This window comes from Phoenix dactylifera, unplaced genomic scaffold, assembly GCF_009389715.1.
Source record: "Phoenix dactylifera cultivar Barhee BC4 unplaced genomic scaffold, palm_55x_up_171113_PBpolish2nd_filt_p 000691F, whole genome shotgun sequence".
Classification (NCBI taxonomy): domain Eukaryota; kingdom Viridiplantae; phylum Streptophyta; class Magnoliopsida; order Arecales; family Arecaceae; genus Phoenix; species Phoenix dactylifera.
In genome coordinates this window covers 208283-234152 of record NW_024068074.1, presented here as the reverse complement: position 1 = coordinate 234152, position 25870 = coordinate 208283, and the positions used below count along the sequence as shown (strand labels likewise).

At 37.6% G+C, this 25870-nt stretch overlaps 1 protein-coding gene across 1 annotated transcript; it reads right to left on the bottom strand.

Moving 5' to 3' along the window:
- Nucleotides 1–5209: 5209 nt before the first annotated feature.
- On the bottom strand, nucleotides 5210–25595 carry LOC120106921 (histidine--tRNA ligase, cytoplasmic-like). Its single transcript, XM_039120009.1, has 7 exons — nucleotides 24013–25595; nucleotides 23030–23209; nucleotides 16498–16755; nucleotides 16124–16258; nucleotides 15220–15501; nucleotides 7059–7199; nucleotides 5210–5975 (listed from the first exon to the last, which is right to left on the bottom strand). The coding sequence occupies exons 1-7, from the start codon at nucleotides 25447–25449 to the stop codon at nucleotides 5673–5675; spliced, it is 2736 nt and encodes a 911-aa protein (XP_038975937.1). The 5' UTR covers nucleotides 25450–25595; the 3' UTR covers nucleotides 5210–5672.
- Between the last annotated feature and the right edge of the window lie 275 nt (nucleotides 25596–25870).

The following is a 25870-nucleotide window of genomic DNA, read 5'->3' as shown; positions in this document are numbered from 1 at the left end:
TAATTAGACTTAAACACAAATCCTACTTCGGGAGGGATTCCTAGAGTCCTAATTGGATTAGGGCTGGGAATCCTAGTTGGAGTAGGACTGGAATTCCTACTTGGAATAAGATTCCTAAAATCCTAATGAGATTAGGAATTTTGAATTAAAATTGGATTCCTACTTGGAGTAGGATTCCTAGAAATCCTAATTGGATTAGGACTTCGAATTCAAATAAAGTCCTAATTGGATTAGGACTAAAATTAAACAAATCCTAATTGGATTAGGATTCCTTAAGTCTAAATTAATTATTAATCTAATAAATCAACATGACTCCTAATTGGATTAGGATTGAAGAGTTCAATTAAGTCATGATTCATTCAAGTCCTAATTGGATTAGGACTAGCGTAGATTGAACCCAAATTTGGCTAATCCTAATTAGATTAGGATTAAACCATGAGAGAGGCACCTAATCCTTTTTGGAAGAGGATTGGGTTAACCAAGTAAGAGGGGCATCAGCCCCTCTTCACTTAGTTGGTGCGACATGAAGAGAGAAAGGGGGCCGGCGCCCCCTCTTGGAAAGTAGTCAAGGGCTCCTAACTTGTAGGAGCCCTTCATCCTTATTAAAGGAGGACTAGGGCCGGCGCCCTAGATGGACCCTTCTCCTCTTCATCACGTGGCCACCCCCTCTCCATCTCTCCTTGGTTCAGCCGCCATCAGCAAAGGGAAAAGAAGAGGAGGCGTCTCCCTCCTCTTGGTCTTCTTCCTTGGCTCCAACGCATGGAAAAAGAAGAAGGCTGCAGGGGCTTTTGATCTTCTTCCCATCTTCATCCTTCTTCTTCCTCCTCTCAAGCACAATCAAGGGTTGATTGAAAGAGAGGAGATCAGCCATCAAAAGCTATCTCTGCAAGGGAGCTAGCACCCCGGTGAGATAGAGAGCTTGGATCGGATCCTGCTTCGTGTGGGTACCCGTAGAGGCCGGACGTTTGAACGGCTTCAAGCGAACCCTCTTCCAAAACCACGAATTCAGATTTGCGGTGATCATCTACCCGCGCAAGGTGAAGATTTGATCTTCCTAATAGTTTTAAAAGTTTTAATTCTTACCTAATTACGAAAGGTCTAGAAACAACGTTCATGCGATGAACGTCGAACCCGTGCATGCCGATTCCGCTGCCATCTGATTTTTGTTTTGAAATATCAGCGGCATGGGCGGGTTTCCAACACTTTCCTCATTTAGCTTAGTATCATCAGCTACTAAGCAGCGGCTATTTTTAGCAAGATCATCAAGATCTACTACATACACATTGCCACATCTTAGTCCTTTGAAAACTAAGCTATTGTTAATTGAATTGGTTTTGATGCATGAAGATGACTTAAACAAAACATCAAAACCTCTATCACATAATTGACTAACACTAAGTAAATTATGCTTGAGACCATCTACAAACCGAACATTATCAACAAGGATTAAAGGTGTGATTTGTATTTTACTGATACCAATGATATGACCTTGATTATTATCTCCAAAAGTCACTACACCTCCTTTCTTAGATTCTAGGGTGAAGAATTGCTCCTTGTCACCCGTCATGTGTCTTGAGCAGCCACTATCCAAGTACCAACATTGTTTATTGAGCTTGGCCGCAATACACTCCTATACACAAAGAAATCAAGCAGTCTTAGGTACCCAAGTTTTCTTGGGTCCTTCTAGGTTAGCTATGTTAGTTCCTTTTGGAATCCAAACCTTTTTAATATTTCTTTTAGCTTCTGTTTTTCTATAGTTGCATACATTAGCTTTATGTCCTATTCTATTACAATAAAAACAGATTACATCTTTAGCTTTACTTTCACCAGCTTTTACAAAGAAGTTTTTAAGAAATTTCTGTTTGTTCTTAGGCTTATACCCTAACCCGGCTCTATTAAACATAGCTCTTTGACTATTAAGAATTATTTCTAGTTTTTCAGAGCTATAGGTAAACTTCTCAATAATAGGTTTATATTTTTCAAGTTCTTTAGTTAATTTCAAGTTTTCTTCATTCAATGATTTAACATTATTAATTGAATTATCTTTTAAAGTATGATTACTGTTTTTAAGTTCAGAAATTTTTTTAGTTAGTCTTTCTTTATCTTTAATTAGGGTATCAATTTTTTGAGTTAGCAATTGGTTGCTTGTTTTAAGTTCTAAATTTTCTTTGATAATAGAGTCCTTATCCTTAATCAGTTTTTCAGTTTTATGACTGTAAGATTGATTAGTTAGCTTCAATTCTTTGTTTTTAAAGATTATTGTCCTATATTCATCCATTAGTTCATTAAAAGCATCATACAATTTTCAAAGGTAAAATCTAAATGATTTTCAATACTTACCTCATCCTTGTTGGCCATAAGACATATGTTGGCCTTCTCTTCTTATTCTTCTTCTGATGATGAGTTGTCGGATTCTGTCCAAGTAGTGAAGAGGGCTTTCTTCTTCTTGAATCTGCCCCTTTTTTTCAATATGGGGCAGTCGGCTCTGAAATGACCCAGCTTCTTGCACTCATAGCATCTGATTCTCTCACTTTCCTTCTTCTTACCCTTGTCCTTGTCGAAGGAGCTTGAAGGGAACCTTTTCTTGTGGAAGGTTTTCTTTCTATTAATGAACTTCCTAAATTTCCTCACAAGAAGTGCCTCTTCTTCATCCTCCTCATTATCCTCTTCTTCACTACTACTACTGTAAGAAAGATCTTTGTTAGAAGAAGTAGACTTGAGGGCAATTACCTTTTTCTTATGGAATGATTCTTCTTCGCTGTGTTGTTTCATCGTGAGCTCATGTGTCATTAGAGATCCAAGAAGCTCCTCAAGTGGCAGCTTGTTCAAGTCTTTTGCTTCTTAGATTGTCGTGACCTTGGCTTTCCATGACCTTGGTAAACAGCGAAGAATCTTCCTGACAAGATTACTGTTAGTATAACTTTTGCCAAGGCTTTTTAGGCCGTTGACAATATCAGTAAATCTGGTGAACATGCAAGTAATAGTTTCATTAGATTCCATTTTAAATAGCTCATATTTATGAACTAGCATGTTGATTTTGGATTCTTTGACTTGATTTGTACCCTCGTAGGTCACTTCAAGTCTATCCCATATCTCTTTTGCAGAAATACAAGTAGAGATTCTATTGAATTCATTTGGATCTAAGGCACAATATAGTACGTTCATTGCCTTAGCATTAAGTTGTACTTTTCTTCTATCAAATTCATTCCAATCTTTTTCAAGCTTGGGAATGGACACATTATTTACCGTGTGTGTTGGAATGTGTGGTCCATTTACTATGATGCTCCATACATCATAGTCTTGGGCTTGGATGAAGATTCTCATCCTAGCCTTCCAATAGGTATAATTTGTACCATTGAAAAATGATGGCCTATTGGTAGATTGCCCTTCACTAAGGGACGATCCAAATGGGGTTGTCATCTTAATCTTTTACTCTTTTTAAAGATTAGAACACCAATCGATATAAGAGCACCTGCTCTGATACCACTTGTTGCCCAAGGAGACAACCCAAGAGGGGAGGGGTGAATTGGGTTTAAAATATTGCAAAGAAAAGGAAGTTGTCGTCAATGGCAAAATCCTTCCCTCTCCTAATTTTGACCAGGTTTCCTACCATTTTAGTTCTCAAAAATAAAAAGTGAATCTAATCCTTTCACTAAGATCTGATTCCCTCCAGTGAGAACCACCAAAATCTTTGATTAGGCAAATTTTTGTCTGGATCCTAGACCTAAATAGCAAGAAAAATAAGCATATAAACTAACTTTTGTGCCTCATGTTGAAGACTAGGCTTTTTATAGACTATCAGTCTTTCTTTGCCATGAGATTCACACCACACTACAGTAGATCGAGCAAATCAAAACTATAGTGAGAGATAAACGAGGACAATATAAAAAGATGAAATATAAAAAAGGAGTTGATGTCATGCATCTTATTCTTGTCGCACTTCTTTCCCTTGGAGATCCTCTAGTTCTTGCTAAAAGGATGGCAAATCAAGAGGAGGTGAGAGATCGAAATAGAAAGGGTTTGAGTCTTTGAGATGAGGTATATTGAGGAAGACTAGATCGTTGAGGAAAGGAGCTCAGAGTCTAGTGATCTAGAGTGAGTTAGAGGTCAATCTTTCTCAAGTAGCAATATCTCGGCCTCTTGCTACTTGCCGACTCAATCATTAAGAAAAGGAGCTCAGAATCGGTCGATCAGTCGATGGAAAGGGCTAAGGGTCGGTTGGGTAGGCAGGTAGCTTAGTCAACAGAAAAAAACCTTAAAACCCTAACTAAGCAATAGTGGAAAAACTTGGAATGCAAAAAATAGAAAGGGACGAAATCACAAACTCACGAATGAAATGTGGAAGGGAAGTCTCTAGAGATAGAGTTGGTGCTGGAGTAGATGTGGAATCCGTCTGTGGTCGACGGGATGAGATGTCAATTATCTCCAGCACTCCACGTGCTCTACTCGAAAATCGAAAATGAACTAGACTTTCAAAATTGAAATGGATTCTATGAGGGCTAGATTTAAAATGGAGCACGTACTAACCGAGTATCCAGCCTGACCCATATAACAAATAGGTTAAACCAATAAAGAGATGAGAATTTAATAGGTTAAAAAGGTCACAACCTTTTACAACCCAAACACAAACCTACTTATAATGAATCTAACACAGGTCAGGTTGCAGGTCGGGTTGCATTTTGCCAGCCCTGATGTCCCCAAAGTCATACATGAATAAAGTCAGTTTCAGTTATTAATTTGAGTCCAATATCTATTATATGGATGATAAGAGATTTGGCCACAGCATCGCATGATTTCCCTTTCCCCTCTTTGTGCCATCATTGCATGTCATGAAACATTCCTCGAAACTGTGGTTGGATTCATGCCTGTTGGCCAAATATCTATATGACATCAAAAAGGGAGAGAATTAGCCTACCACATGGCTGGCTTTAATGTTCACAAACCACCGCAACCATTCCTATGGATGCAAAGTGAGGAAGTTAGATATTAAAGAAGAGACCCTGTGCCCCAGAGAGAGAGAGAGACCCTGTATATCAATAGAAAGATTAGGGAGAAACAAAACCCAGGAATTGTCTGCCAGCAACTTAATATTGCCTTTAGAGGGATCTAATCTACCAGCATCCTATTCTTGAACAGCATAAGATATCCTGGCACAAAGCTTGCTACTCAACAGAATACGCTTCAACAATACCAAGAGACAACAGCAAAGGAATAAATGTCACTGTTAGCTCTAATAGAAACTTCATTCCAGATAAATGAAAATTTGTACCTTTAAATGCCTGTTACCTGGTTGACGATAAAAAGAAAAGAGATGACTGATGCTACCCATACAAGGGCAAAACCCAAAAAGGTACAATGAATGATGAAATTGGAAAATAGAACCAGCCACTAATATGAAATAGAAATCTGATTCCTGCATAAAAAGCAATTTAGACATCTCAAGCTCAGGATGCAATGACCAGCTAACTATTGAACCAATTTGTCTGTCAGCTACCAACCCATAGGTTTGCCAAGGTTAAAGCTTTCGCTCTGCCATGACACCAGCCTGCTTGAATTCAGTCATGTCCTTTCCTCTTGGTGTTGTTATATAGAGTCAAGTTGGATCATCCATGCATAAAGTGAGTATATATTCAGTCCTTTAGAACTTGATTGTATGATATTGCTTGCACTTTTTAGATAGCGTCGAGCCTTCTCTGAAGCTCGTCAACAATTTTTTCTCTTGGAATCTCCTCCTCTTGGTTGGCTTCAATGTTCTTCAATTTAACAACACCCTTGTTTAGTTCTGATTCACCCACAATCACCAGCCATGGGATGCCAGATTGCTTCGCACGATTAATATGATTCATCACCCTTTTGGTGAGACCAAATTCTGCTTTTATTTTGGCATTCCATAGTTCACTCACTAGGTCTGCAGCCAAGATGAGATCCTTCCCCAGAATGGCCACCAAAACCTGTGTCTCAGTAGCACGAATCACCTGCAAAACCACATGCATATAATTGAACCAGCTAATATAAATGGTATACCAACAAGAAGAAATGCACTGTTAAATCTGACGAAGGAACTATTTAACTTCTACATAACTTTTGGGGACTGCTACCAATGACATTCAAGAGAATTAGATAAAAATTAAAATTGTTCTTAGTACAAGGCTGAGATAAGGGGTGTGACAACCTTTATTTCAGCCAAGCTAATTTTAGCTGGAATGGTATATAACAGGTTGATCTTATTCTGGTCAAATTACACATATCCAAGGGATAACAATTCTATCAGGAGGCTGGAATAAACTCTTCTCCAGTTTATCCCACCGTCCAGTTACCTACTTCATTTTTGGCACCTCTTATAGTAGTGTTGGTCAAATCTGTTACTAAGTCATCCCTCATCATCTTTACCTCAAGAAAGGAGGACTCCAACAAAACAAAATTCAGGTTTAGTTTAGGAATAACTATACAAATATGGCACAGAAATAGATGTACGCCAGGGTTAGTTATTCCTCAAACCAAATGAGATCTAAGGTACAAAGATAACTTGTTGGGTGTTCTTGCAACTAATATAAGAATGATGCATAAATACCACGAAGGTTCGTAAAAAGTAAATCATATTCCCAACAAGAACGATGCTTATGATTGTGTTTAGTTATATTTATGAATCTTTCTTCGACTTGTTTCAATTAAGGGCTATCTTTTCTTGTCTATACAACTTCCATTTGAATTTTCTCAGATCTTCCCCTTCACTTATCCACACAAATCTAAGATATGATGTATTTTATCAAGTGGAATGCCATATTGAAACAAGGAACTCATAAGAGGGCTGATCCCAAGGGATCAAGAGCAAAAGCAAAATAATTCTTTCTTAAATAGCATTGATAGAGAGTGTTTTTGTATGCACAATAGAATAACCACACTCGGGCATAATCTGTTATTACATATTATGTATAGGTTTTAGATGCGCATTTAAGACAAACTAGCAAGGTACCATGTATATATAAAGCAAAATTGACTTATTACCTCCTAAGAAACAGATACACCAAGCATTAGTAAGAAAAGATAATAACCACTACCTGGTTTCTGTCTCTTTCAAGTTGCTCCATTATTGTAAAGACTCTTTCAATCCCAAGGCTGACACCAACTGCAGGGACCTGCTTTCCACTAAACATCCCCACCAGGTTGTCGTATCGGCCCCCAGCAGCAATTGAACCAACCTAGAATGCACATTAGTTAGTGAAGGATCTGAATGCTTTATCCTTGGTACCAACAAAACAAATCATCTTGTAGAAAAATTAAAGTTATTACTTAAACTATCAATGACTGAAAACTTTTCGGAAGGACAACATATTACATCTGTGGAGCAGATGGGGGATAACAATAAATTTTGTGCATAAGATCAACAAAAGATAAGGACTGAGAAATATTTCACTGCATGTATTTTGTACAGGATCCTCTGGAGTTGCACGTGGTCCAAATGACATAGGTATGCATTGGTACAGAGAAAACCAAGATTAATGGATATTTGCAGTTGACCAATAGTTCAAGAAAATTCCTTGGTATGGATTTATGAAATACAAAACTAAGATTTAAGTGGCCAAAAAGAGAATCTAATTTGTTTGGCCGATGTGCAAATAATATTCATGCAAGAGTTAGATATACAGAATTGACCAACAAAAAAAGGTCAGCACATATCATTACATGCATTGACATGTACGATGCTGCACCTTTTGAACAATGACGAGTACATCGTACGTGGATATAATTTTATTTTAAAGATTTGAATCCTTAAATTTGTATGCAAGCCTGCTTTCCCAGTTTAGCAGTAAAGGTCAGCAAAATTACATGCAATAGATAGCAATGATTGATTTTAACAGACTGGGCTTCGAACCAAAAGAACTGACATAAAAATCAATAATCATGCAAGAAATGCATGTGGTCCACTTGACACCAAGATATAGTTCAAATGTTCCTTGGTATGGATTTATAAAATACAAATCTAAGATTTAAGAGGCAGAAAAAGAGAATCAAATTTGTTTAGTTGATGTGTGAATAATATTAATGCAAAAGGTAAATATATTGAATTGACAAACCAAAAAGGTCAGCAAGTATCATTACATGCATCCACATGAACGATATTGCAACTTTTGAACAATGATGAGTACTTATGTGCAAATCTTGTCGAATAGCGATACTTCTCGTAGATATCCGGATCATTAGCATAGTCAGGAGGCACATCAGCCTACCCCTCTAGCCAATCAGCATTGTAGTCTTGTGTATTCATCCTATAAGAAACGCGCTTTGGGTTATAAGCACTCTCGGATCTCTCGCTGAGCTAATAATCCGGCTGCGAAGGGGCCATCCGAATATGTCGGCAGCAAAATCCGACCCATAAGATGCTCCGAGCTGCGTAGGATAGTAACACCGAAAAGCGATGCCTCAGATACACTATATCCATATTTGTATCCGTATGGGTCATAAGCTGTCTATGGTTTCAGATAATAGGATTCAGTATACGACTTAGAGCCTAATACGTCTATAGATCCTACTTCACGTGCAAGGTCATCTGCAGTTGCATCGTGTCCTCTTAAGTAATCTCGAAGAACTCATCTTCTATATGCAATCGTATCCTCGCGGGCTCTACCAAATCGTACATTGTAGTCCTTATTTTATGTAGCATGCGTAAATTAGAACTCACCGATGAATTAAAGACCACCCTGTGGCTGTCTCATAAACAGTGGCCTCATGTCCTTCACTTTTTTTCTAGCCAGCAGATCCATGGCCACCAGAACTGCTATCGCTACTGCTCCTAGTCTCTAAATCTGAGTGAACAAGCTCCTCCACACCATCCATGGGGCTGCAGCTGCATTTTTTTCTTTTTTGGTGCACTAAGCAGCTGCCTACTTACCCTTTATGCCCTTTCTGCCTGACTATGCTAGGAGGATGGTTGTCGCCCTCCTGACTGAGTCAATCAGGTAGCATGGTGGCCTTGTCTAAGCAACTCTCGATCATATCTCTGAGAGGATATCTCAAACGAGTCATGTGATAATGGGCTCTCCAGTGATCTCTGTGGCTAATCAGCTGAAAGCATGCATGAAATGTTGCGATCTGCCCATTGCCCTACATCGATCTTAGCCTCACTGGCTACGAAACTGGCCGATCATAGAGGCGATCCTGGCTCATCAAGCTATCCGATCATAGGATCATCCTCATCGTCAATGAAAGCAATATGGATCGGATTTGTGAACTTTAGCTCTACGTCCTTTTGAATGCACTTCAGCCTCAATCTTAGATCGTAGTGAATATATACAAGATCATTGAGGCACTTCTATGTCAGACAGTTTTTCTGCTTGCTGTGGATGAGGGCGAAGATGGACCAATTATGCTCACAACCACTCAAGAACACTATTTAGGAAAGGATCCAGATAATTAGCTACTTAAAATTTCTCCCAGACAAACCAAGATGAATCCACCATTGAACTGCAAAAATATTGAAGAAATTACATATAAAATAATATCGTATTAGTAACCATCTAACGTCAAGTAATAGTTATCGTTGATGTGTAATATATCTGCATTCATACTTTTCTTACTTACGATAGCTGTCGAGACTTCAAAACTGTCAATGCCCTTTCTACATATTTTGGTCTATGAAAAAGAATCATATAGTGATATGTTAATAACCGAAGATACTAGTTAATTTACACAAATTATTTAACTTATCTCTTATAGACATAGAGTCGCGACTTCTGGATCAGACTCAATCTTATAAATCACATTACGCAGAGCTGCCAGAAGTTCATTGGTGGGGACACCAGCCTATCTGCCATTTATTTTTGGTTTATCTGTTATGCCAGTTTTTTTTATTTGCATCCATAAATTTTAATTTTTGAGTCCAGTTAATTTCTGTGTTAAGTCAAGTTCGTATCAGGTCCAATCCAATTCAAGTCCAATTCAAGTAATGGTGAGTCAAGTCAATGTCGGTCCAGTCTAAGTAGTATTGAGTCCTTGTCATTTAATCATTTCCTGCACCTGATTCCATCGCCCAACCGATCGGCAACAGCAAGAAGGAAATTGCCGATTCAATGCCTTTAATTCCTGCGATGGGTTCCTAGAACAAACCGATGCCATCCCAAGCGTTTTCAGCAGATCCATATCGCCCGTTTCTCTTCCCAAAACAGCTTCATCCCAAGAAGAACGCCTAGCCAAACCGAAGGAATATTGCCACTGACTTCTAGCATCGCGATGCATCCATCCGGTTCCCAACCAGCCGGTGTTTCCTCCTTTCCAAGGCTTCTTCGAGATCGCCTCATCCCAAGATGTTCCACGGAAGCAACCGCTGTTCCAGCCGACCAAGGGAAGATCAATCGGTTCCTTCCTTGCTGCGATTTTCTTGGAACTAGACCATCAATCGTTGCATTTTCTTTTCCGCGGAGAAGAGAAGAAGGAAGCCCGCATTCAGCGATTTTTCAGGATTATTCTCCCATCACCCGGTCAGCCATCAATGCCTTCCACCGTCCAAAGCATCGCGATTCAAGACGTCTTCAACAGGGATCCCATGGCCCATATCCATTTAATCCAACGGTCACCAGTTTTATTTTGTCTTGTAACCTGGGTTTCCCCTGCCTATAAATAGGCCTCTTATGTTTAAAGGGCAGATATGAATGAATTAAGCAAATGAATATGAAAGTGTTTTGAGTATTTTGAAAAGAAAGAGCTGAGGCTCTCTCTCTTGCTTCCCTCCCCTTGAGTTCTCCCATCCTCTTGAGTGAAAGCGGCTTCTCCCTGTCTTCCGCAAGTTCTTCTAGCGCAAGCAGCGCATCGACCGGCCTCTCCCCTTCTTCCGGTTTCCTCTTTCTAGAGCAGGCGGCGCACATTCTCCGGCTTCTGTTCTCCCTTCCGGATTCCTTCCCAGATCCGACGATCCGTCATCTGGGTTATTTATCTTAGTTAGAGTTTATCCGTATCCATATTTAGTCCACAGAAATTAATCCCCCATAGTTTTGTTTCAGGTCTACTCGGAGTTCGTCGTGTGCCAAGACGAAGGGCGACCCGACAACAGCCAGGACCCGTGGATCCGTCCTCCCTCTTCCAGGAATCCAATCTTCGTATCGGTGAGACCTTTCCACAATTATATTCATGAGTAGATCGTTATTGAAAATTAGATGAAAAAACCCAAGTTTATGCTTAACCCGGTTCATATTAAAAATAGATCGAGGTGCCTTAATTTAGTGAGGATTTCTTAATCATCACCGATCCACATTTTCTCGAATTTAAAAAGGAATAGAATTTTCTGAATAGCATTTCAGCATTTTGTTCCGCATCATTCATCATCCATATCGATTTCAGGTATGGTGTACTGAAACCTCAGGTTCAGGTAGTATACTGCAGATAGAGTTCGTAATTATTTTAGTAAAATTGTACAAGTACAAGAGTAGTCTAATATTTAATATTTTTGCTTACCTACTAGATGCAAGTCCCCATCCATCTGGTAGTCCCACCACCGCTTAATGATGTTGATGTACAAAAAGTCCATTTGGGGGCACCTCTTACTGTCCATGGCCCAAAGCACTTTCTACAATGGCTTGAGAATCTTCACTATCTTCTCGGCCTGTTGTAGAATGTCTGCCTCATCACCAAGTCCTTGACAATCCTCCCTTCAGTGCCCCAACACAAATCTACTTTTTTGCCACTCGGGATTGACACATCTGACGTAGGATTGTTTTTCTCTTCAGAAGGCTATCAAGTGTTTTGGTAGCAAACCATGTCACACCTGGTCTCAAGATCTCTCCCCTGCATACCTCCTCATCAATGATAGGCTATATTTATAAATATATCTGGTGATGGTTTAAGCTGTATTCACTATCTACTGCACCCTACGAATCTTCATAATGTCTACGAACATGAGGTCAATACAACATGCTGCACATAGAATTCAGAAAATATGTGGCCACCGCTCTATCAAGATCTTCCCGATGACCTTATATTGCAGCTCATTATCAGTGACGACCTGCACGACATTCTTCTTTTTTATCTAATAAATCACTTATATCAAGCCAAGGATGTACATGGTGTCATGCACCAGATCGGAAGCAGCAACCAACTTATGGAATTAAGTCTTCGTAACACAAACATATCAAGAAGTTGATGTTCCACTTGGTAGGACCGATCCAACCATCACATATCATCGTCATCCCATATGTGGGCCACTTGCTCTTGTATGAAGCAATCTACTTTTCTAGCTCATTATTGTCAAAAAGCTCACCGTAATGTTCTTCAATCCTAGATGATCTATAGGGACCGGCAGCCTGTATGAAAAAAATGGCAGATCTATAATACGTATTGTCTGCGGTATTCGCTGGAATGTGGCTGAAGTGAAACTAGAATCCAATAGCTCCCCACATATCCTTCTTTTGCATTGTGTCAACCCCCTGCCGCTTTGAATTCTTGCTAGAGAAGGCATGTGGATCTAAATTATGGATGGTGGCTCTTGATGGAATCTCACTAGAAGACTTCTTTCTGCTGCCAAAAGCCTCCAGCATAGATACAATACGGCCATCGCCTCTGCTGACAGCCTTCCTAACCAAGGAGGTCCTTCTGAACTCTAGATCTGTCCTGCTGCTAACAGAATCAGAGCCCGACTCATACTGTGAGGGCCCAAATCGTGCCCTATGCCTGGCCACCTCATCCTATTGCCACTGATCATCCAGCCTCACTGCCTCTGCTGGTGGCCTTTCTAACTGAGGTCCTCCTAAACTCTAGATCAGCCCTGTTGCTCGCAGAACCGAGCCGGACTCGTAGTATGAGGGCCCAAATTCATGGCCACCTCATTCTGCTGCCACTGACCATCTAGGCTCGCCTGAATGATGAGCTTGGATCTAGACCTTGTTATCTAGAGCAGACGATTTCTTTGACTCTCTAGAGTAATAGAAAGGTGGCTCTACAGCTCGGCGGTCCACCTCCGGCTTCTTTTTGGCAACCCTCTCCTTCGCTGCTCTGAAATCAGCGAAGTACTACATCAGCTGTCGAATCTTCCGTGGACATTTTCGATGCAGATACATCGGAGTAACCACCAATTAAGTATTGCTTCAACCTAATTATTTCTCTCTTAAACTCTATATTGCACCAATTGCACTTCTAGCATGCCGGCTCGAGAGTATTTAGCCATGATCCCAACCAATGTCACGCTCTGACTCTTTTTTTTATAGTTCCATTCTTGCAGATTTATCAAGTACGTCAGTTTATCAATTATTTAAAAATAACAAAATTTTATTTTAATTAAAATAATATTTTTTACTTCAAAAAATGCATCTAGCTTATCTAATATATATTACTAATTTTTTATTTTTTTATTTATTTATACATTGTTAATATTTTTGAAATTAAAAAATATGTTTAAATACAATAAATTGAAAAATATATATTTTTTACTTCAAAAAATATTTCCTAAATATGTATTACGTACTAGTAATTTTTTATATTTTTTTATTAATTATATTTTTAATTATTTTAAAATTAAAAAATATTTTTTTAATATAAATATTTTAAAAAATAATTTGAGCTCAAATTCATATAGAACCCTACTATAGATGTTACATATATTTTTCTAGACCCGTGGCATGCATCAAAGGTTACTTATTTCTCAATTTTTTTTAAAATTTAGGCCTACGCTACTATGCACATAATCGCATCAAAATTTGAATAAATAGACACCAAATTTAGCTAAAGAGTAGCTTGCATGCCCCTAACTATGTTTCTGATTTTATATTTCTTTGAATTCTATTTTTATCCAAAAATGTACTTTAAAATTTTAAAAATTATATATAACACAAAATTTAAAAATTTTTATGTGATCATGTAGATCATCCATAAATCTACAACATATCATGAAATCATGCCAAAATCAAAAATTTTGACATTATCTCACCATATTTTTCAAATTTCAAGATATTTTTCGGCATCCAAAAAAAGAGAAAATAAGATAGGTGAGAAGAAGCATATCTTATTTTGAGCTGGATACTCCTTCAATTGTACTGAATCAACGTGTTTTCATCATGGAGCAGGAAGTTATTTGGAGAGGTTGGGAAGGCCTGAGATGTTTCTAACTTTTCAGGTGTTTCCAACTTAAGTTTAAAATGAAAGATAGGACCAGTACAGAATCGGTCCAACTCGGTGCGAACCGCCGGTTTCGCACGGAACCGGCCGGTTCGGACCAAGTTCATGTAGTTCGTGGCCGGTTTCGGCCGATTCTAATCAGTTTGGGACCAATTCCGACCGATTCCGAAAAAACTAGGTGAACCAACCTGCTCCCCCACCGAGTTGGCTCGGTACAGGCGGAACCGGGCGGTTCGGCCCAATTCGGCAAACCATGCATGCAATAGATGGGAATAATTGATTTTATGAGACAATGAGCCTCAAGCCAAAAGAATTGAGTTAAAAATCAATTATCATGCAATAGAAGAAAAACATACTGCATTATTGTTGGTGCAAAATGTAGCCAAACAATGTCCTTCAATGTACATGTAAACTGCATTATTTAAAGCATGATTAAGATAAAGAACATCTAGTAAGGAAACAGGAACTCACTACCTACGTGATTGGCATAAATTCACGCATTCAGAAAACTAGCCTAGCTTAGTGACATCATATGAGACCCACTCAAATTGAGATGGAAATATGAGATATTATGTTATTCTAATTGGCCTATAAAAATGCGGATAATTGTGATAGGTTGGGCCAAAAAGACTTCCTCCTGTGTTTAAAGCCAATGGAAATTTATTGATTATTTTATGCATTTCAATTTAAAATAATACATTCATCTTTAAAACAAAGAAAGAAAAAAGAAAGAATGAACAAAGAATGAAAAGAGTTATAACACATATGACTAGACCAACAATCAATCCCAAAGGCAGAATTAGTAAAGGTCTCTTCCATGGTCCCAGATGACTCTTTATCACAGTATGAAGAGATAGACCCCATTTTAACCTAATCTGATGTTAATATAACATGCTTTACTTTTTAAGATAGCCATTTCTGTTCATGTGGATCAGATGAAAATTAATGGCCAAATTTGTCAATACTATTTCCATGTATAAAATTAAGAACAACCTTAATCAGGAAATTCAGAGTAAAAAATAAAAGATCCAAAGATTGATAAGATATGCTGCTACACAGGATAATAAAAATTATAGTAGAAATCAACATAAAATTGTGCCATGGTGCTAAAACTGTGTTTACCTGTGTAGCACCTTTAAAAACTGCTTCATATATAACTCCAGTATAATAATCAAGGCCTCTGGCAAGACTCAGGTCAAAAGCCACTTGTTCCAGGCACTTTGATTTTTCAAGAGCTTTAAATAAAATCTCCAATTCATTTAATGCAAGGACAGCCCCACTATTCTCCAAAAACTGGCTGCCATCTTTCTTCAGTTCTGACAATATTTCAAGTGGTGGCCCTCTTTTCTTCACAAAAGTGCCAATCTTCTCTGCCGTTTCAAGAGCTAAACCTTTCTCTTCCACCTACAAGATATGTTTTTTAATTAGATCAAGAATTGTGAAGAACGAACTGGGACCCATTCCACCCTGGTGCATCCCACTGGTACCGTACTGGACCAGTGACAGATCCGGTCCTTGGAAGTTCCCGGAACCCGTCTCTTCTGGACCAAGACTGGTTTGGTAACTAGGTTGCCTGGTAGCAACCAGGACAACTGGATCTGGATTAAAGAAAAAGAAAGCCTGATGCCTCTATGCTTTGTCAGCTCTGGTTCATCAAAAGAGAGGAAAAGAGAAAGCAAGGACACGAAGGGAGGTAAGAGAAAGAAGAGGAACAAGATAAAGAGAGAAATGATAGGAAGGGAGAGGAAGCAGGAAGATTTTAAAAATTATTAAAACCAACAAAAAAAATCTTAAACAATAAAAAAAAAAACAAGAAAAGGGGTTTGGAGGCATCCACCCAGGACTGGACCAGACTGAGACAGCCCCAATACAAGACTTAGTCCTCGATTATGACCAAATTCCAAAGTAAGAGAAGAAATGAACTTCACAAGACAAAAAAGCAAGGAATTAAAACATAAAAAGAAGATCAAGGACACAATGTACATCAACAATTTTCTCTTCAAATAATACATAATGCTGTCCTCACCAGTTCCTTTTTTATCTGTTCAAATGATTGTTTGTCCAATTTATCAATACTTGAGCAAACTGTTCTGAATTTTTCAGAAGATACACCACAAATTTCAAGCATTCCGTCCAATAACTTTCGATGATTCAGCTTTATCTGCAATAATAAAAAAGAAATACCCCTCATGACGATTCAATATTCAATTCAGGAAAAATCACTGTCAGACACCACAATAGAGGATGAAAGAGAGATTCTTTTACTTCAAAAAAAAGGATCCTATTTCCACCCATTGAACAATGCCATCAATTTACCATTATGACAATTAAGAAAACATGACAATGCATTAGATAAGGAAAGTGATATAGTTGATGCCAGAAACATAGGTTATAATATACCTCATAGGTGCCAATATCTAACTGATCCAACAGCTCAGTCAAAACTCTAATAACCTCAAAATCAGGTTCCATTGGCTCATAGTGGCCAGCAATATCAAAGTCGCATTGGTAGAATTCACGATACCTCCCCTTTGATGGGTTATCTCTTCGATATACCTTAGCTATCTGATACCTTTTTAATGCACTAATATTATTCATGGCCAGATATCGGGCAAAGGGGACTGTCAGATCATATCTCAAAGAGCAAAGCTCACCACCCTGCAATAGAATTACAAATGAAAAGTAAATGCCATTTGATATTAAGTGTGCAATAATAAATGATAACAAGGGGAGAAAGGTACAAGAAAAGATTCTCAATTCTGGAAGAACAAACTGCAGACCAATATCTCAAAAAAGGTTTAATGAGTGAGGGACTTTTATTCCAAAAAAAAAATTCCAATATCTTATACCTTTCTATTTACAATGATAAAGTTGAATGAAATAATTCTCAAGAATCTACAAATATAAGATAAGTTAAACTTATCTCATGTAAATGCATGTCCTCTGACCAGCATTAAGTTCTGACAGTTGCTGAAATGCAATTGGCCCTATGTTTAAGATAATTCTACTAACCATGAATGTCAAAAAAGCAATATGAAATTATGTTTTTGCACAAAGTCAATTGCTTAGTCATTACATTAAGTATCACACAATGGCCTCCAACAGTTATGATGATACATGAACACCAAATCAAGATGTAGAAGGAGACAGCTATCAATCCTCTGCTGAACCAAAAAGCATGAGTCCTTGTTCAAGGCATGAATTACAATCATACACTCACCACAATATTCATGGAACCATAATACAAACCAATAACAAATGACTAATAATTGGTACAGCTAGCTACTTCTTTATGCAATGAACTCTATGGTTGATCCACATCCAATCTAGGTTAATGATGATATCATGCATATACACATATTTACCATTTGATTCATGACAGTATTGTCGAGGTTCGAAAGGTCAAGTTGAATTCAAAATTGGAATCAGCAATTCAATTATATGAGAAAATCCATGTGAGGACGTGGTTTGTCCCTGTAATTTTGTTCAATTCACATAGTAATTAATGGCAGAGACTATTTAGTGTTTTATACAGAAAAGAACATAAACACTGAATGATACTCTTTTAGCCTCCCATAGTCACAAAGCATAAGAGAGAGGGAACAATAGAGGAGAAAGAGACAGAGAGTAGGTGGATGTTGGTGGACTCAGTTAAACCTTTTATCACTCCTATTTTTTCTTTTATTTGTTCTTATTTACCCATCTTTAACAATTTTCCTACACATTCTCAAACTTCCTCTCCTCTCTAGCCAGACATATACTGAGATTTCCCATTTTCCGTTTTCGAAACTCTACTTCATTTTTTTTCTTTTATTATCTGTTCGTTGCTCCTTGTGCTTTACCATGCCCAAAATTAAGAAGCCTCCTCTGAATCTGTATACCTTTCTTTCTTCCTTTATGGTGCCGTCAATTTCTTTTTCTTTTGTTTTGTTTCTTTAAAGCTGATGATGGGACAGGCATGTCCTCCCCCACCTCAGATTGAAGACTAAAGGTACAATAGGTATGTCCTCTCCTGTAGAGATTTTCATCACAAGAGGTTGCTCACGATTGTATAAGCCATGGTTCTTGAGAGTACGGGTTAATAACACCTAAAGAAGTAAAGATGCGATAAAGATGATCTTCTAGCTTTGACAAAGGCTAAATTTCTTTTTAAGATAATAATTAAATGTCTATCCAGACTTTGATGTTGATAGAAATCAACAGACCTGGAACAGACCCCCACAGACCTGGGATGAATAGAGACTTGATCTTGGAAAGTCTAATAAGAAGAAGAAATTTTGAGGCTTTCATGAAATACTAAGTCATGGCTGAATGGGCCTAAATGTTAAATGGATGGAATGTTTAAACTCCAAATCAAATTTCAGCTTAGGCCCCAGCAAAAGAAACAATTTTTTTCTTTCTTTTTGTTTGGGATCTCTGACAATGGAAACCAACCATGTTCAAGATTTCTAGCTTGTCTTAAGCAACAATTATAAAATAAAAATAGAACAAGAATTGAATAATAATAGAATAATAATAATAAATGATAATAACAAAATAATACTAAAATAATAATAATAATAAATAACGATAATAAATAATGATAATGATTAATTAATAAATGAAGGCTTTAAGACTCAGGCTTCTAGAGTTTCAGGTTTGAACTATGAAATATCAGATTTCTGAGTTCAAGTTTGAATAACCAAGTCTGATGTTTAAGATTAGCTCCAGGTTTATTAATATGCAGGAAGATTCAAATAAAAGCTCTTTGAAAAACCTTACAAGACAGAGAAGGGAAGGTCCTGGAACTCTAATGAAAGTATGTTCTATAAAGAGTTCCAAAAGAGTTGATTGCCTTTGAGATTTAGGCCCCGTTTGGAGGGGTTGTTGGCAATAGAGCTTTTGGAAGTAAAGCTTTATGAAGTAGAGCTTTTATAAAAAGCTGTTTGCTGTTTGGTAACTACATTTTTAAAGTGTTGTGGCACTTTAACATATATTTGGTAAACAAACTGAGAAATACTTTTGGTACGACAAAATGACCATAAAAGATATTGCATAATATTATACAATAGAGCATAATAAAATATAATACGTATTAATACATAAATATATGATATAGTATAATATTACTATAATGTAATATAATATTATTATAATATAGTAATATAATATTGTATACTATAGCATAATAATTTGATATAATATTAAATTATCTAACATAACATATCAAGGTATTATGATATAATGTAATATAATATTATATTTACAGTATAATACAATAATAAAGGTATAAAATATCATAATTATTAGCATAAATTAATTTTCATAATATAACATAATATTAAATTATTTAACATAACATATTAATGTATTATGATATAACGTAATATAATATTATATTTATAGTATAATACAATAATGAAGGTATAAAATATTATAATTATTAATGTAAATTAATTTTTCACCCTCTTGCAGATTTTTAGAATTATAAAAAGACATTTTGTGTAATTATTATATTTTATCATGGGTATTTTGGTCCAAAAAGCAGCTTTCCGATGGAGCCTAAAAGTGCTTTTCCGTTTTTCGTAAAAAGCTGTTTTTAGCTTTCTGAAAAAGCTAAAACAACTTTTTAAAATTTTTACCAAACACCCTTATTTCATCTAAAAATACTTTTGGAGAGCCAAAAAGTGTTTTTTTGCCTTCCAAAAGCTCCTCCAAATGGGGTCTTAATCTCTTGAAAATCATTTAGGAAGGCAAATGATGCTCTACGTCAGTCATTCTAAAGATGTCTAGACCTAATTCCAACTATATTCAAACTTTTAATGCCAATATCCTTTGGCACATTTGGAAGGCTAGGAACTGTGAGGTTCTCTTGGGTGAGATGTCTCAAACGGATGTTGTAGCACAAACTGCAGCTAGTCTAGCTTTTGAGTGTCTTCCGTGATCAGAGACAATAACTCACCTGTCTCGGTCTCTGTGGTTCTCAAAGCCATGGGTTGCAGCCATGACCTTCACCTTTCTTATGTCACTGAGAACCCCCTTAACCTGGACTTGTAAAAGTTAACTTTGATCGCTCCATCAAGGATGATGCAATAGGTTCGGGCTTTGTAATTCATGACCATGACCGGATGGTAGTGGCAGTAGGTGCCATTCTTGTTAGCAACTCTTAAGTACAAACTACAAAACTCACTGGTGTATGGGTTGGCCTCAAGACTGCTATTCATCATTTTCATAAAAACCATATATGGCTAGAAGGAAACTACTACGGTTATTGTCTTGGCTAAATGGTTCTCTCTCTTCCACGCATCCGTTCCTCCAAGACATCAAGCAGCTGCTCAATGATCTAGCAGTGTGTCGGGGTCCACGTATTGTTAGAGAGGATAATCAGCTGGCCAACTACATGGCTAATCTGGGAGCTTTCTCGGACAATCTCCTTTTCTTTAATCTTTCATTCTGCTTTCTGTTAGTTTCTACCGGCAATATGGGTGTGATTTTCCCCTTTATATTCATAATCCACCACATGTATCTACAAAGAAGAAGAACAAGAAGAAAGGGTTTCAAAATATCAAACTGGATTCGGTTCATTCTCATCTCAGCAAATGAGTTTCAGTTACTAGCCTATTTCAAACCTTTGAACAAGTTCAGGTTCTATGCATGTTCTTCAGTTCCAAATGTCTAAACCAACCAACTTCTGAGGATTCAGCATTAAGTTAGAAAACAAGACACAATGATTTGAAATTGTTTCAACCCCTGACAGCAAGACAAGTTTCAAGCTCCAGCACTCCAAAGATTCAAGTAAACTAATTTAATGGAAAAGAATCAAAAGATGGCCAATTTAGTCAACATGAACTAGTTAGATGTGCTTCAAGTCAATCTCTCTAGCTTGTAATATCACAAATGAACAGTCCTGAACCTGATTGCAAAATTATCTACGCCAAGAGAACTGGAGTGATGCTGAACTTTATTAACAGGTCTAAAATAGAATTAGCTAAACTTATTTGAATATCAGACTGATTCTGAACATGATGAGATGCAATCTTCAACAAAGAAGCCATTTTAAATTTAACCTGATCCAGTCTTAAGTCTTAACTGAGCCCTTAATTGCTTGAACCTAAATCAATAAATGCAGTGACTTGGCCAAACACAATGGAAGTTAAAAAGGATTCATTGAGCCTAATAGAATCAGATAGAAAAGATTAACTTAACTGAAATCAGTTGAGGCAGTAAATGATCAAAAGTTTGCTCGACTTAATTATGCTTGGATTACTTCAGCATTTTAGGTTGATTCTCAAATGGACTCACGTTTGAGACAACATTCATGAACATTCATATATAGATATCAAAGTCTCCAAGCTTGATTGAGTCTTAAATGGGTTCCAATTAATTAGCGCAAACAATCCAATCAGAAGTTTAAAAAATCTTTGGAAAGTTCCTTAAATGGGTTTAAACCTGTTACCTTGGTCTCAAAGTGAACTTCAAGTCAATGTTTTTAAGTCTAAATATTGGAATCCATACATGTACCTCATCCGCATAACAACACGTGATGTCGTTGGAATCAACATAAGCACCCATATCATGTGTTGATTGATACAAGGGCACACTAAGCCTTCACAACATACTGATACCATACCAGCAATGTGGATTGGTTCTTAAACTTTAGTATAAATGGTTTAAACAGAAAATGTATCTCGTATAAACGGTTTAAACAGATAAATGTAGACTGGTCGAAACAGGTTTATTAGATTGGGGTCATTAAGAAATTGGAACCCCTTGAAATCAAGTGGGAAAAAATATATCCAATAAGGTGGGAGTTGATATAATTAACATGTCTGAGACAATCACATGGGTCGACTTAAATGGACTAACCAAGAGTGGTGGATACAATCTAAAAAAAGTTTAGATCTAAACAAAATTCAAACGTAACATGTATAAAGGTCAAGTACATTCTGAATATAAATGAGCTCAGATCATAAGTATAAAAGGGCTCAAGGTATGATGAACGTTAGTGACTCGGGCCTCTATTAAAAGCCTTCAGCCTTAAAAACTACATGGAATTCTGGAAATACCAAAATGAACAAAGACTGGGCTCACATAAACAAGAAGGTGCAAAACTAGAAGCATGTCAAGAAACTCCAACCTATTCCAAGAAGGCTTATATTTAAGTTAGCAAAGTTAGGTTTAGACTTAACAAAGTCAAACAACTCAAACCTTAAGTTTAACAAATTCAACTTGGGTCCAAAAAGCCTATTCAATTTCAAATTTCAAAGTGGCTACGGTAAGGTCCATTAAATTCAATTCGTTCAAGTCCAATCAAATCAAAGAGCTTCAAAAGTGCCTAAGAAATTTGCAATGCTCAATATATGAGACCATAGTCCACACCAAATTCAGACCTTGGAACCAAAACATGGAATGCTGCTGACTTGAACGCTCAAAACCCAAGTTAAATCTATCATGGAGTTAGCCTCCAATTCTAGTAAAATCAAATTAGGGTCAGTCCCCTGATCATAACTGGTGCTGCTGCAAAGCTTCGACAGGTATACTCATGTCAAACATTTTCCTTCTTAATCCCTACTGGCATTCACCTAAATAGTCTCATTTTGCTAGCACAACTTATGATCATTTGACCTCTTGACTGCCCAACTTTCTAATTAATATGATTCAGCTAACCTTATAACTATTATGCAATAATTTATTAATCTCAATGGCTAGAATTTGAATATAAAGGCATTAATTTATCCACCTTAGATAAATGATTTTGTTGTATACTCATGTGTATCCTCGAAGTTGTATATGATGGTAACAAAAGTGAAGAAATAGAGAAAGCTTGAGGGATTGAGCACCCCCTGAATTAAATTGCACACATACTTGGACTGCTTAGATAAAATATAACATGCAGCAAAAACTAAACTGACTATAATAGCAAAATGTAACTACTCCAATGCCTGGTGAGTACCTGGTCAGCAAGGTCATAAATCAACTTTGAATCTTCCCCATATTTTCCCATGAGAGTCTCTCGCAATTCAAAGACAGGTGTGTCAAGGGCCACTGCTCCATGCATCTTAAAAACACTTGTGATAATTGAAAATGCACGTTCTCGTATGGCCATTTGCTCTTTTCCAAAATCACGAGTGCCCTTTAGACAATCACAATGAGATCTGACTTAGTATACAGCATTGAGAGGTAATATACAAGCACTGAAATATAGGAAACATTAAATTGATGGAAAATGATTCAAATTTAGTTTAATTCATGTGTACAATGAAAAACATCAGCACCTCTTTGACCATTTAGAATGATTTCAAGGGCATAGAAGATTAAGTTCACAAAATGCATTTTATCCTGGGAAAACACGTAAGTGGAAATTTATGGCGAAAATTTGTTAAAATAATTTTTCTCTATACGTATATGAAGGGTTGTCTTTCTGTCAAATTTCAATAGCAGTTTTATCAGCAACTTGATATCAATTATATTTTCTAATGTCTCAGAGAATTACAAAAATCCTGGGTTGAGAAAAAGAATCACAATGAAATTTAATGCAGCTAATAATATACAACAAATAATTGAAAGATTAGGCATCAGCATCGTAAGTAGAGAAAGTGGTCTTTTCTTCATCAATTCTAGCTAAATTAGAAAATTGACAGCATTGCACGTATACAAACCATTAATTTCTGCACAAAATGTTTTAAAGATTGTAATGGGATCCAAAGATTGCAAATCTCAAATATACAACAAAAACAAAAGATGAATTCTATGCACATATTCCAACTCTTCTGCTCCTTCAGGGTAGATAGGTGGGAACAAACATACTTTGTTGCTATTAGTCAAAAATGCATGATAAGACAAAAAATCAAATAAAGGGGAATGGAAAATCAAGTAATATAACCATTTTAGCAGTTCAAAGAATACTAAGACCTTGATATGATTTGTAGTCCTCACCTTTGGAATTTTAGGAAGCCTTCTGACTTCATTGCTCTCAATTATTTCCTTCACCTTTGCAAGCAAGGTGTCGAGACCAGCATCCTTGGGATCAAAACACAAAGAAAGCTCTTGTGCCCACTCAACCAGAATCTTAACATCTTCAGTGACTATCTCATTCTTATCCATAATTCGGTCTTTAAGGAGCTGCCTTATAACAGAAGTTCCCTTCCCTGAGGTCTTCTTTTTCTTCTCCCTCTTCTTCTCACCCTTTGCAGTTTCTCCATCTGGCTTGATGCTGGTCGAACAACAATTTTGTTTTTTCTCAATTGAATCATCATCCCTTTCAATTGCAAACAACACCAATGCCGCCTCCCAAGCAAGAACCTCCCTAAATTTAACCAAAAACTCATATACATGATGAAAAACCCCAACATAATCCAATCCAGAAGCAGCTTTTTCTGTAATGGATTGGAACTGCTCTCTCAGCCAATCAGAACTAGGGCGAACATTCTCAAAAACTTCAGCCACCTTTGACCTTAGATCATCATCACTAATTGATTCAATAGTCAATTTTGATCTACCCAAGCTACACTCGCTCATCGACTGAATAGATACTGCCAACGGCAAAACCGAAGTAATCAAAGCTTTCTCTTTTCCATAATTTCCAGCATTCATTGCCTTCTTGACCTTAACACCGGAGTTCAACTCAACCCGGATTCTTCCATGCAGTGACCTTACAGCTTCCCTGAAGCTACCATGGATGGCCGGGATCTCAGCGAAGGGTCCTGAATCATTCTGCCCTACAAGCTTCGACCCAAACAGCAACACTTTCATGTCGCCAGCTACATCCATCTCAGCTTTAATGGAGAAACCATCGCCAGATACTGGCAAATCGAACGCAGTGACATCAGCCCTAGCAGCCTCACAAGACAAGGCCGCCACAGCATCAGACACCTTCACCAGAGCCGACGAGCAGCAGTCCAATATGGCACAGATTCCAATCGAAGCAGCGCAAGAGCCCTCAAAGACACCGGTTTCCTTTTCCCCGACTCCGATATCGTCTAGATTCTTCCCGTTCAACCGGGATAGCGAATCCAGAAACCTGACCGGCGAGCCGAAATCTAGGATTTCGGGGCTGGATGCCAGGTTTAGGGTTTCTTCGATTAGGACGGGGAGGGTGGGCCGGATGGCGGCGTCGGAGAGCACTAGCTTGTTGAGGAGAATGGCGAGGGCCGCGAGCGACTCCTCCGGGGCTAGGAATCTAGGGTTTGAAGGAGGCTCGTTTCGGGGTGGCGGAGATGGCTTCTTCGATTGGGATAGCTTCTCGAGGGCGGAGGAGTCGATGGTTACCTTTGAAAGGCGGCGGCAGACGGCATAGACGGCGGCGGGAGAGAGGGAGGAACCCTTGCCACCGATCGTGACGATGCCAAAGCTCTCGGAGGGGAGCGATGCCATGGGAGGAGATTGGAAGGCCCGAGAAGGGCAGCAATGGGGTAAGAAGCGTGTAAGCGATGACGATTGACGGACGAAGCAACTGATCGGAGGGGGCCGGGTGGCCTGCAAAACCCTAAAGCTGTAAAAGTCGGTTTAAGTTCCCGGCTTCACGGTCCAAAATCAATAATGAAGCTTCTTCCATTATCTATATCGCTTAAAATATTTAAAAATTAAAAAGTCTGTATTCTTATATAAAAATGGATGATCTTCATGGATCATATTCTTTAATTATATAGAGATTGAAAGCAATCCATTTTAATTATTAGATCATGGATGATGCATTTTAATCTTTAATTATTAGAGTATATTATTGTAATATATATTGTTTATATTTGATATCACCCGAAGAATTGCAATAGAGTAGATTGAATGTATTGCTTTA